This window comes from Gekko japonicus, unplaced genomic scaffold (assembly GCF_001447785.1).
Source record: "Gekko japonicus isolate JY-2015 unplaced genomic scaffold, Gekko_japonicus_V1.1 scaffold2807, whole genome shotgun sequence".
Lineage (NCBI taxonomy): Eukaryota > Metazoa > Chordata > Lepidosauria > Squamata > Gekkonidae > Gekko > Gekko japonicus.
Window position 1 is genome coordinate 130,350 of NW_015160309.1, and position 12,271 is coordinate 142,620.

Sequence of the window (12,271 nt, forward strand, 5' to 3'; positions counted from 1 at the left end):
TCCTCCTCCTCCTCCTCCTCCTCCTCTTCTTCCTGCACCCCTCATTTCCCCAACAGTTAGCAGTCCATCTTTCTCTGTAAGCCAGGTCAGTTTAAAGCCTTGCCCAGTGGTGTGTATAGCCACAAACAGTAAAACCAAATGCATATATATTTCCACATATAAAGGGTTTTTCTTCTTTTTCCTGTTTTCTAACTACTTCTGGTTACCTGTGCAGAGGTTTCCTCTGGGGGGGGGGGGGCCCTGGCCGGGGAGGGACTGACTTTTTTCTGGCTTCTGCAACAAAGCATTTCCAGTGGGGTTGCGCTTTGTGGGCACTCCATGAAATTGCGGAGCAGTCGGGTTATAACGGATAAAAGGACATCCTTCTTCACCCAAGGAGTGATTAACACATGGAATTCACTGCCACAAGAGGTGGCGGTGGCTACAAGCACGGACGGCTTCAAGAGGGAATTGGATAAACATCTGGAGCAGAGGTCCATCAGTGGCTATTGGCCACAAGGTATAGATGGGAACTCTCAGTCTGGGCCCACTGCTGGACCTCCTGATGGCATCTGGTATTTTTGGCCACTGTGTGACAGAGTGTTGGACTGGATGGGCCATCGGCCTGATCCAACATGGCTTCTCTTAATGTTCTTAAAGCCACTGATGGACCTCCTGATGGCCCCTGGGTTTGGGCCACTGTGTGACACAGAGTGTTGGACTGGATGGGCCATCGGCCTGATCCAACATGGGCTTCTCTTATGTTCCCCACCCAAGCTTTACCTTCTGCATTTCTTTTGTCCGCAGAGATGAATGTTCGGGAAAACAGAGCAAGACGGGCACCAGCGGCCATTCCTCGTCCAAAGGGCCCCACTGGTTGCGGCGAGATCTACGAGTCCGCTTTGTGGATAAACTCTACAAGGGGGGGAAATACTACAATACAAAAGTACGTCTTTTAAATTATTTGTATCGTGCCTCTCCACGCCTGCCCCTGGCCCAAACCAGTTCACAAAACAATACCCAGTTGCATTTATAACAACGATAACCACCCATATTAAAAGTCTAGTGATCGGCAGCCTGCCACTTAATCTACGCTAAGAAACTTCTTGACATTCACTGCCACAGGAGGTGGTGGCGGCTACAAGCATGGACGGCTTCAAGAGGGAATTAGATAAGCATATGGAGCAGAGGTCCATCAGTGGCTATTAGCCACAAGGTATAGATAGGGACTTTGGGGCAAGTGATGCTCTGTCTTCTTGTTGTTTGGGGGGGGGGTCAACAGTGGGAGGGCTTCTAGTGTCCTGGCCCCACTGCTGGACCTCCTGATGGCCCCTTTTTGGCCGCTGTGTGACAGAGTGTTGGACTGGATGGGCCATTGGCCTGATCCAGCATGGGCTTCTCTTATGTTCTCCTATATCTGGCCCTTCTTTGTGTTGGCAGAGTAATGAACACAGCAGCGGTGCACAACCTGATTACAGAGTAGATAAAGGTTTATTTCTGGAACTAACATACTTGATAGGGTAAGAGGAGAGGAGAGACGGAGGGAGTTTCCTAACTACATCTCCAGCTGAGAGGGAGGGCAAGGCTGAGTGCGGCACTTCTGAGAAGGAGGGGGAGATTGCCCTAAGAGTAGCAATTTGGAGACAGACAAGGAACGACACTTAACAGGAGAGAGGAAGTACTGACCTCACTACCCTAATTGTCTTCTTGCTGCCTCTTTTTCTCCTCTTCTTTCTACACCAGACATTGTCTTTTCTCTTTTTTTGTTATTCTTTAATATAATTTTTATTTTGAGCTTTTTGAGGGAATGCAGAATTTTAAAAAATGGGTAAGGGGAAGAATAAAAGGTAAAATTACCAAAACGTAGTATAATGGGCATTTTCTGCAAATGTAAAGGGCAATCCTTGATTCAAATACTTGAATGTTTAGGAGAATTGTATAGCATTATAACTTCAAAAACCACCATAACAACCTACTCAACATTCTGCCATTTTCTCATAATATATTAACATTTTTATCCTATCTTATCAGTCTTAGTTATACGATAAACCATGAGTAACAGTTGCCTTTCCAACATTTTGTGAAACTCCTCCCACCTTCTGACCCAGATATAAGGGCCGAAGGTTCTTCGTTCTCACTTGTACCTGACGAAGCGAGCTCTTGACGCAAGAACACTTTAACACCCTGGGAAATTTAGTGGGTCTCTGCGGTGCTACTGGACTCGACTCTTGTCCTTACCCCGTGTCCGCTTGGTGTAGTGGTTAAGTGTGCGGACTCTAATCTGCGAGAACCGGGTTTGATTCCCCACTCCTCCACTTGCACCTGCTGATGTGACCTTGGGTCAGTCACAAGCTCTGGCACAGCTGTTCCTGAAAGAGCAGTTTGTGTCAGAGCTCTCTCAGCCCCACCCACCTCACAGGGTGTCTGTTGTGGGGAGGGGAAGGGAGAGGAGTTTGTAAGCCGGTCTGAGACTCCAAGTGAAGGGCGGGGTATAAATCCAATCTCCTCTTCTTCTTAATGCCCTAGGTGCCCCTTCAGAACCATTGCTGAAAAGCCCTACCAAATAACACTGCCTTACTGGAGCTACCGGGGTCAGAGGGGGGAAGTTAGGGGTCCCAGATTCCAAAGGCCTGGGGGACTGGGCAAGAGGCAGGTGGGGGACAGTAACCACTGTTCCCTCTAAGATGAGTTAGCTAGCTCACAGTTTTTTAGCCTCTGGGTCACACATTTCTGTCTCAGCTCAGGAAGGAGGGCTCCAGAGCAAACTACTTTATGCAGCAGCCAAACCACCTGCTCACAATTTTAATGGCAGCAGCTCACAAAGTAGGATTTTTGCTAACAAGACTCCACAGCTTTGAGGGAGCAATGGATACGAGCCACCCTAGCTTCCGTGGGCGCTCTCTTGAAACCATTACCGAAACTGCTCCGGGAGTTGTACCGCATCAACGGCTTGCCGCACGGAGCCGTTCCATACGATTGTCGCAATGTGTGAATGGGCCCTCGAAGACGATTCAGGCTTTTGCTTTCTGCACCACCGGGCATCGCTTAAAAGCCAGACTGCACGCCAGCCACGGGAGAGAAGGCACCAAAGGAAAGAAGCGCGGGGAAGGGGAGACTCTTTAAAAGAAAGAGCCGCTCCACAGCTGAGAACTTGTCAGACTCCCGGTCAAGTTAATCTCAACAACACTCTCTTTGGCAGTGATACGCTTATTGAGTTACAAGCAAGGTCCAGGTCTTAACAGCACAGTGTCAGTTCCAGAGATTGTGGTGGGTCCAATCACAGCTATAGGCAATTTATCTATTTATTAAATTTCTACCCACCCTCCCGCCAAAGCGGCTCAGGACGGCTTACAAGCAATTTAAAACCAGCAAATAGAAGATATAAAATACAATTCCATGCATTCCAATAAATACAATAAAGCTAAATAAATAAATAAATGCGGCAGCATCCTGTAGTAAAGTGCTAGTGCGACCCAACCGGTGCAGTCAGTCCTTATTGGAACGCTTGGCGAAACAGCTCCGTTTTCACGGCTCCACGGAACTGCTGGAGGTCCCGTAGAGCTCTAATCTCGTCGGGGAGCTCGTTCCACAGCGTTGCCTAATTGGGTGGGATGGGGAAAGTTTGGACTTTCCGAAGGCCCACTCATACGTCACATCCACTCCGCCTAGCCCCCAGCGTCTCTACCAGAGGTGGCCAAACTGTGGCTCGGGGGTCACATGTGGGTCTTTTACACATATATCGTGCAGCTCCCGGCAGGGCGGCTGGGGAAGTGAAGGGGAGGCGTGCCTCCCCGATCGGTCTTCCCTTCGCCTTGCGTTCCTTCCACCTCTCCCTTCCCCATCTTCTTCCTCCCTCCCTCCTTCCCTCTCTCTCTTTCTCCCCTCCTCCCTATCTAAAGTTAAATATCATCATCAATATCTGTTTTTACCCCTTTTCCTTTTATTTTTGGCAGTCTCATTTAATGTTAGTAAAAAGCAAGTTTGCATATTTTTCAATAAAAATGTGTGGATTATATATTTGCTCATGCCTTGTGGCTCTCAAATATCTGACGTTTATTCTATGTGGCTCTTACGTTAAGCAAGTTGGCCACCCCAGTCTCTCCCCCCTTCACCTGGGAAATAGACAATCCCATTATCTACAAGCTGGCACCGAAAGTCCCACGGAGGTTCCTCTGGGAATGAGAGGAAGGCTTCTTCAGAAGAATTACGCTCCTAAGAGAGTACAGCCGCACACTCCACTCTCACACACATCCCCACCTAAGGAATTCCCCTCCCCCAGCCTCTGTGGCAAACTGAGCAGAGGGAGGTTTGACCGAACCGAAGTGGGGGCCCTTCCGTAAGAGGCCAGGCCGCTTTGGACAGCGGACGTGTTGCATGGCGGGAGGGGCCAACTCACTGCGGTCCTCTAGCGCAGGCTCACGTGTATATTGGCTGGGGGGATCAGGTCCCGCTGCGTTCCGAAACGTCCTGCAATCCCATTCTCTGTTTTTTTCCCCCCAGATGGTCATCGAGGATGTCCTGAAGCCAGATACTTGTGTCTGCCGGACAGAAGAGGGCCGGATCCTGGATGGTGAGTGTGTTGCAGCCTCTTTCCCAAGCCACCTCCTCCTATATGGAGGTGGTGCCCAGGCCCGCCCTCGGGCGGAGAGGCCGCCCCCCTGTCGGTTTATGTCAGAAGGCTGGCTTGGCATTGGGAGGGGGTGGTTTGCCCTCTAAGAGGTGGAGCTGGTTAGGCCAGAAGTGTCTCCGGTTTCAAGGGGATCTGCTCTGAGAAACCGGAGGCCATTGTTTTTGGTTGTGCCAGAGAGGCAAGTCGCAGCTCTGGCATGTGTAGCATCCAGGAAACGGAGCCCCTCACAAAGCTGACTTCACAAAGCACAATGTAAAGCTTTGTGTTTTTGAAAGGGACGTTTTTGGACTGCTTTCATAGCGCACCGTATTTTTAGGACGAGCTCAGTTGATCTGCCTTTTGACCGGGGAAGCAACTTGACTGTTGAATTGTTGGGTTTGGCCGTGGACTGCTTTGAGAGACCGAAAGACGTATAAGAGAACTTACAGGAGGAGGAAAGGGCCTTTTGAAATGTTTTCCTTTTCATACCTCATGGCGAAATCATTCGCCAGCCAAAATGGCCTCGAAAGTGTTGCTAAAGCTCTGGTTGACCGGAAGCGAACTGGGGACCTGATTTTTAGGAAGTGTTCTAGACTTGGTGTAGACCAGGGGTCCCCAGCATAGCGCCTGCGTGCACCTGGCATCTGCCAACGAGTGTTTTTAGAAAATGGGCAGCGCTGGGTGGATCTTCTGCCCAGCGAGGCTTCTGATTGGCCCCTGGAGACTTGATTGGCCGTGTGCAAGGATCTTCACTGTGTGGCTGAAGGGAAGCGGTGGCAGCCATTTTGTGGCTGATCGGCTTTGCCTCCTGTGGCAGCCATCTTCCTAGAATGATTTTGTGGCTGCCCCCACCACACTGCAGAGGCGCCCACCAATGTTCCCTCCAAGCTGAGTTAGTGTGAGCTAGCTCACTGTTCTTTAGCTGGTTTTGACCTTTAAAGCCCTTTATGGCCAGGGTCCTGCATACCTAAGGGACCGCCTTTCCCCATATGTTCCCCAAAGGACACTGCGATTGGGGACCCAGAACCGGCTGCCCCCCACAAGCTTCAAGGAGGCCAGACTGGTGGCAACCAGGGCCAGGGCTTTCTCAGTGGCTGCTCCATTCTGGTGGAATGAGCTCCTGGAAGAGACTATGGCCCTGCAGGACCTTTCACAGTTCCGCAGGGCCTGTAAAACAGAGCTCTTCCACCAGACCTTTGGAGCTGCCACCACTAAGACCTCCACCGCCAACAGTTAATATCTACTTTGGTGGAGCCCTGGCCCGTAGGTCCCTCAGCCTGTGCCAATGACCTGAGATACACAGCCCGTGCCAATGATCTGAGAGAGCCGCAGAAGGCCGAAGACCCAATTGGGATCATGAGGACTGTTGCTAGCACTTCATCTTGTTTGGATTTTAATGTTGTGTTTATTAATGTATGTGATTTTTATTATGATTGTTTTGTGCGGATTTTATTGTTTTGAGCCGCCCTGAGCCAGCCTCGGCCGGGATAAAAATTTAATAATAAATGAACAGAGGTTGTTTGCCATTGCCTTGCCTCTGCGTAGCAACCCTGGGCTTCCTCGCTGGGTCTCCCATCGGTGTACTAACCAGGGCTGACCTTGCTTCGCTTCTGAGATCTGACGGGAATAGGCCAGCCAGGGCAGAGCAGAGACGAACGGAGGGGCCCTTGCCTGCCTCTGCGTAGCGACTCCCTCGCTGGCTGCCCAGCCAAGATCATGCCTCAACGAAGCCGCTTCCTCCCTCCCATCTCATCTGAGGGCTCAGCTCGTCCCTCTTCCGTCCCCGCAGGCATCCAAGAGTCCATGCTGGAGACCGTGATTCCCCGGGGTGACTCCGACTGGGTGATGGTGGTGCTGGAGGAGCACGCCGGCCAGGTGAGTCTTAACACCCGAGCAGGTTGGTTGGCATGGGACCCTTGTGGGGTGGGCGTGGGGGTGGAACCCAGAGTGAAAGGAATGGGATACGACGACGGGGGGAAACTGGCTCACCAGCAGCCCACCTCATCCTCCTCGCTTCTGTTTTAGCCTCACAGCAGTCCTGCGAGGTAGGATTGAGAGCGCGGGACTGTCCTAAGGTCACCGAGCAAACTCCTAGGGCAAAGTGGGGATTGTAAGGTGGGTCTCCCCGATCTCAGTCCGATGCCCCCATTTGTTCAATGTTTGAGTCCAGCGGTCCCTTGAAGGCCAACGAAGTTTAATTCTGGGGATAAGCGTTCGTGTGCACGCACGCTTCTTCAGATACATCGAAGCAGACTTCGCCAACCGTTACATATGGACTGTGGCTCGGCAGCCACATGCGGCCCTTTCACGTACATTGTGTGGCTCCCGGCAGGGTGGCTGGGGAAGCAAAGGGGAGGCGCACCTCCCCAATCTGTCTTCCCTTCCCCAGCCAGTGGTGGGGTGGGGTGGGGGGACAGAGAAAGAAAGCACCTTTAACTTTAACTGCATTCTCAAAGCCTCCCCCTCCCCCAGCCTACAAGTATCATTGGATAAACAAATACCGTTATCAATATCTGTTCTTAACCCCTTTTGTTTTTATTTTTGGCATTCTCAGTTAATGTTCATAAAAACGAAATTTTCATATTTCCCAGTAAAAACAGGTGTGTAATATTTGTTCATGTCTTGCGGCTCTCAAACATCTGATGTTTATTCTATGTGGCTCTTACGTTAAGCAAGTCTGGCCACCCCTGATATAGAGGGTGGCAGGTTAGTTGCCAGGAAGGGCTAATTGGAGTCGAGATGTCTAAGTAACTGAGCGATAAGTACAGCTAAGATTGGATCCAAGCAGATGGTAACATCTGTGAATAGCAGCAAATTAGCATACGGATTGTGAAAGAATGAACAGATGTGAGAACCTAGCATGGGTAGGGAGATAAGAATCCGATATCTCTTTTAAGCCCTGGGGGTTCCATTGTTCTGAGTGTTGTAATAACTCGTAATTCAGCAGTCTCCCATTCTAGTCTGTTTCTGAAGTTCCTTTGCAATAAAACGACTATTTGTTTTTTTTATTTATTTATACAATTTATATCCTGCCCTTCTGCCCTTACATGGGCCACCGAGGTGGCTGTTTAAAACGTAAATGATAAAATACATTATAAAACCTTTAAAATAACCATCTCAAACATACCTCATTAAAACAACTTTTCAAAGAGTTTTAAAAACAGAGCTAAAATACCTATAAAACATAAAACACTGATTAGGAAGGAAGAACATCAGAAGAGCCCTGCTGGATCAGACCACTGAGGGTCCATCTAGTGCAGCATCCTGTCTTACAGGGTGGCCAACCATTTCCTCTGGAGGTGCCAACAACAGGGCATAGAGGCCAATCAGTTCCCATCGACAGCCAGCAATAGGGCACAGAGGCCAAGGCCTTCTTCCCCTGATGTTACCTCCCAGCTCTGGGATCCAGAGGCTTAGGGGGTCATTGATCACTGAGGGAATACCAAACCAAACGAAAAAGTCTGCACCAGGACAATGGTGAAGAGGTCCAGGGACAATGCTTGGTGGTTATTATCGTAACCAGTGTTCCCGCTAAGCTGAGTTAGTGTGAGCTAGCTCAGAGTTTTTTTAGCCCCCAGCTCACAGGTTTTGGTCTCAGCTCAGGAAGGAGGGCTCCAGAGCAAACTGATTTATGCAGTCGCCAAATCGCTCGCTCACGACCTTAATGCCAGTTAGCTCACAAAGTAGAATTTTTGCTCACACGACTCCACAGCTTAGAGGGAGCACTGCTAACGACCCCTGCTCAATTGATCAGAGTTTTATTTTACATACCGATTTCACTGTGGCATTCTGCAGTGATCTACCCACTGCAGATGTACGTAATGTATGACGAAGTCCATTTGATTTAGATTTATTCAGGAGTCATTTCGGGGGGGATCGCGGTTCCCCCGGGTGAGGTGTGGGGGGCGGGGCACACGATGAAGCCTCGCCCCCTGCTTCCAGCCCTCATTCAGCCAGGAGGAGGCAGGAGAAGAGGGAGGGTAAGTTGCTTCCTCCCCGCCTCTCCCCAACCCTGCCTGCCTGGGGCCAGGGAGGGCCTTCACGGGGCTTCCTTGCACTCCCGCCGGCCTTGCAGGTCCACCGCCGGGCCCCTGATGTCAGGGGGTGTGGCATATGCTAATGAGTTATGCTAATGAGTTCTCCTACGAAACTACCCCTGGATTTATTTATTTTTTTAAATCCCAGCTATTCTTCACGAGTGCTCGGGATGGCAGACAGTTCCCAATGCCCATTTTAGCCTCACGACAATCCTGTAAGGTGTGCGCCCTGACCTAGATAGCATGGGCAAGCCGATCTCTTCGTATCTTGCAGAGCCAGGTCTGGCCAGCATTTGGATGGGAGACCCTCCAAGGAATACCAGGGTCACGATGCAGAGGCAGGCAAGGGCGACCCGCCTCTGAAGCGTCCATTGCTCTCAAGCCCCGCTAGGGGTCGCCAGAAGTCAGCTTGACTTGATGGCAAAGAAAGAATCTTGTAAGGTAGGGTTAGGCTGAGAAAAGTGAGTTCGTTTGGGGGGGGGGACGACTCAAACCTGCATCTCCCCCCATTCTCCCCTCCCCCGAAACATTCATCACAGGTTATAGCACATAAACGTTCAACCTGCCACAAATTAAAGATGGAACTATTAGCTACACAATGTAAATACAATGTTCCCTCCAGGGGTCGTTTCGTAGGAAAAGAGCTAGGGGAACTCATTAGCATAACTCATTAGCATATGCCACACCCCCTGACATCATAAGGCCCGGCGGTGGACCTGCAAGGCTGGCGGGAGTGCGACTAAGCCCCGCCAAGGCCCTCCCTGGCCCCAAGCAGGCAGGGGTGGGGATAGACGAGGAGGAAGCAACTTACCCTCCCTCTTCTCCTGCCTCCTCCTGGCTGAATGAGGGCCGGAAGCGGGTCAGCCGGAAGCAGGGGGTGGGGCTTCGTCGTGTGCCCTGCCCCCCACACCTCACCCGGGGAACTGCGTTCCCCCCACGTTCCCCCCCGAAATGACCTCTGGCTCCCTCTAAGCTGTGGAGTTTTGTGAGCAAAAATTCAACTTTGTGAGCTACTGGCATTAAAGTTGTGAGCGAGCGATTTGGCTACTGCATAAATTAGTTTGCTCTGGAGCCCTCCTTCCTGAGCTAAGACAAAGATGCGTGAGCCGGAGGCTAAAAAACTGTGAGCTAGCTCACACTAACTCAGCTTAGAGGGAACACTGCTCCCCACCCTTAAATTTAAACCCACGTTTGCAAGTCCTGCCCCCTGCTGCCCACAGGAACAGCTCCCTGCCCCCCCCCAGTCTCCTCTTCTCCAGACTGAACCTTCCCAAGTCCCTCAGCCTGTCCTCACAGGGCTTGTAAAGACACACAGGGATTGGCACACATATGCCTCTCACACACACACCCCCGCACTTGCAATCTCAGGGGAGCACATTACATTTCTCTCTCTCTCTCTTCTCTCTCCCATCCTTAGGTGGGCCGCATACTGCGTCGCAACAAGGACCAGGGCTGCGTGCTGGTGCAGCTGCAGCGGGACGAGGACAAACTGCTGACCCTGGATTTCGACGCCGTCTGTCACTACGTCGGCGGATCGGAGGACGACTGAGTGCCGCTTGGCCCTCCGGAGCACACAACACCTGCGCTAAATAAACAGGGCCCCCCCCCTTCCCCAAAACCCTCCTACATGGTCAAGAGCAGAGCCCTCCTTTGACTCCTCTCTTGCAGTGCCGGAAAAGCTGAGCGCCCTCGAGGAAGCGGAGGACGCGATGGCCTCCCCTGCAGAGCGGGCTCAAGTGTTGTAGTCTAAACGGGCTCTGGGTGCAAGTTCTGCTCCTCGAGACACAGGCTTGTGCTTTCTAAACGGGGGGGTCGGGAGGAGGCCACAGAGAGAACCGAGGGCCTCTCAAGGTTCTAGAGCAAGAACGCACAGAACAAATCTAATCAGGAACGAAAGTCAGCCGATGTGGGTAGCTGCTGGCTTGCTCTAGAGCAGTGGGAGGTTAAGGGTGTGTCCTGACCAGTGGAAGCTGGATTTGGCTCTCTTGCCCCCACGAGGAAGGGAGTCTTCTCCACTCTAGATTTTTAGGATGTCCTCTAGACAGTGAGTGGCAGCCGTGAATTTGTGCGATGGCTATGGGACGGAGGTGAATACCATGAAACCCTTGCTCCGAGCAGAACGCCAGGTGCTTTGGGTATTCACGGGGAGGAAACGCGGGCGTATGTTTTTTAACCTGGATTTTCCAGAGCAGTGCACATCGGTTGCCGATGGAAATCGCGAAGCCAGGACTGCGGGACAAAGATCTTTTAAGACAGAACGTGGCAAAGAGCCCTGGAATCTCTCTAGGGCCCTGAGCTCAACCGATCTTGTTGGGCTCTCGGGACGTGATCCGAAAGAAGGATTCCAGGTTCGCCATAAAGATTCCAGGACAACCATTTTTTGATTCTGAACCTGAGATCAACAACGGGCTGTGGATCAGCCCTCTCAAAAGGGGGGAGCAGCTCGTTCTGAAGGACATAGAGAGGGTCTTTGACAGTTGGCTCCCGTCAGCCCTCCCACATGAGAAACAGGCATGCGAGGGGGTACCCCTTTCGTGGGCGGCGGAGGCAGACTTGGCAGGGCCAGGGTACCACCCCCAGCCAGCTTCCCCTGGTTTTATTTAAATAAACACCCGGGTTTTTCCTCCCTTGTTTTATTTGTGCAATTGCAATCCTGGTAATTTAGTGTGACATTATCGTTACCATTAATTCAGTTTGTTAATTGCCCTGTCCCAGTTTACGCCAGGCTCTGCATGATGTACAGGCAGCATGGTGCCATAAAAATACACAAAACATTAAAATTCAGTATACAATTTGATTAAAAACTAGAAACCCAGACTAAAAGATCCAAGTTGGCATCCTGTAAATTTCCTTTTTTTGTTGTTGTAATAATTTTTTTTTATTTTCTACACAAAACAGACAAAACAAACATAGAAGAGAGTAATCTCAACACAATTATATCTCATAAGGTACCTCATCGTACATATATTTCTAATTATCTATCTTTCTACCAAAAAGCCATAAAATTTTTGCAACTCTATATTTCATCATTACAATTTTTTTACTACTTAAGGATTATCGAAGTTTCCTAACCCAGTTCTGGGCTGCTGGCCATTTTCTCGGCAGGGGGAGAGGGAACTCAAGAAGAAGAAGAAGAGAAGAGGAGATTGGATTTATACCCCTCCCTTCACTACCAAAGGGAGTCTCTGAGCGCCTTACAATCTCCTTCCCCTCCCCACAACAGACACCCTGTCAGCAGTGTTCCCTCTAAGCTGAGTGAGTGTGAGCTAGCTCACAGTTTTTTAGCCTCTGGCTCACACATTTTTGTCTCAGCTCAGGAAGGACGGCTCCAGAGCAAACTAATTTATGCAGTAGCCAAATCACTTGCTCACAACTTTAGTGCCAGTAGCTTATAAAGTAGAATTTTTGCTCACAAGACTCCACAGCTTAGAGGGAACATTGCCTGTCAGGTAGGCGGGGCTGAGAGAGCTCTAACAGAAACTGCTCTCTTTGAAGGACAGCTCTGAGAGAACTGTGACTGACCCAAGGTCATCCAGCCAGGTGCAAGTGGAGGAGTAGGGAATCAAACCCGGTTCTCCCAGATTAGAGTCCTTGCACTTAACCACTACACCAAACTGGCAGAAGGGGGGGGGGGAGGAAGGGCGCC

At 50.7% G+C, this 12,271-nt stretch overlaps 1 protein-coding gene across 1 annotated transcript in view; it reads left to right on the forward strand.

The window, feature by feature from the left end:
• GPKOW (G-patch domain and KOW motifs) overlaps nucleotides 1-11,455 on the forward strand; it is a 28,764-nt gene extending 17,309 nt beyond the window's left edge. The window contains exons 8-11 of the mRNA XM_015416588.1: nucleotides 787-925; nucleotides 4,480-4,549; nucleotides 6,378-6,463; nucleotides 10,043-11,455. Coding sequence (XP_015272074.1) covers nucleotides 787-925; nucleotides 4,480-4,549; nucleotides 6,378-6,463; nucleotides 10,043-10,174 — 427 coding nt within the window. The 3' untranslated portion in view covers nucleotides 10,175-11,455. The remainder of the gene's footprint in view (nucleotides 1-786; nucleotides 926-4,479; nucleotides 4,550-6,377; nucleotides 6,464-10,042) is intronic.
• The last annotated feature ends 816 nt before the right edge of the window (nucleotides 11,456-12,271 follow it).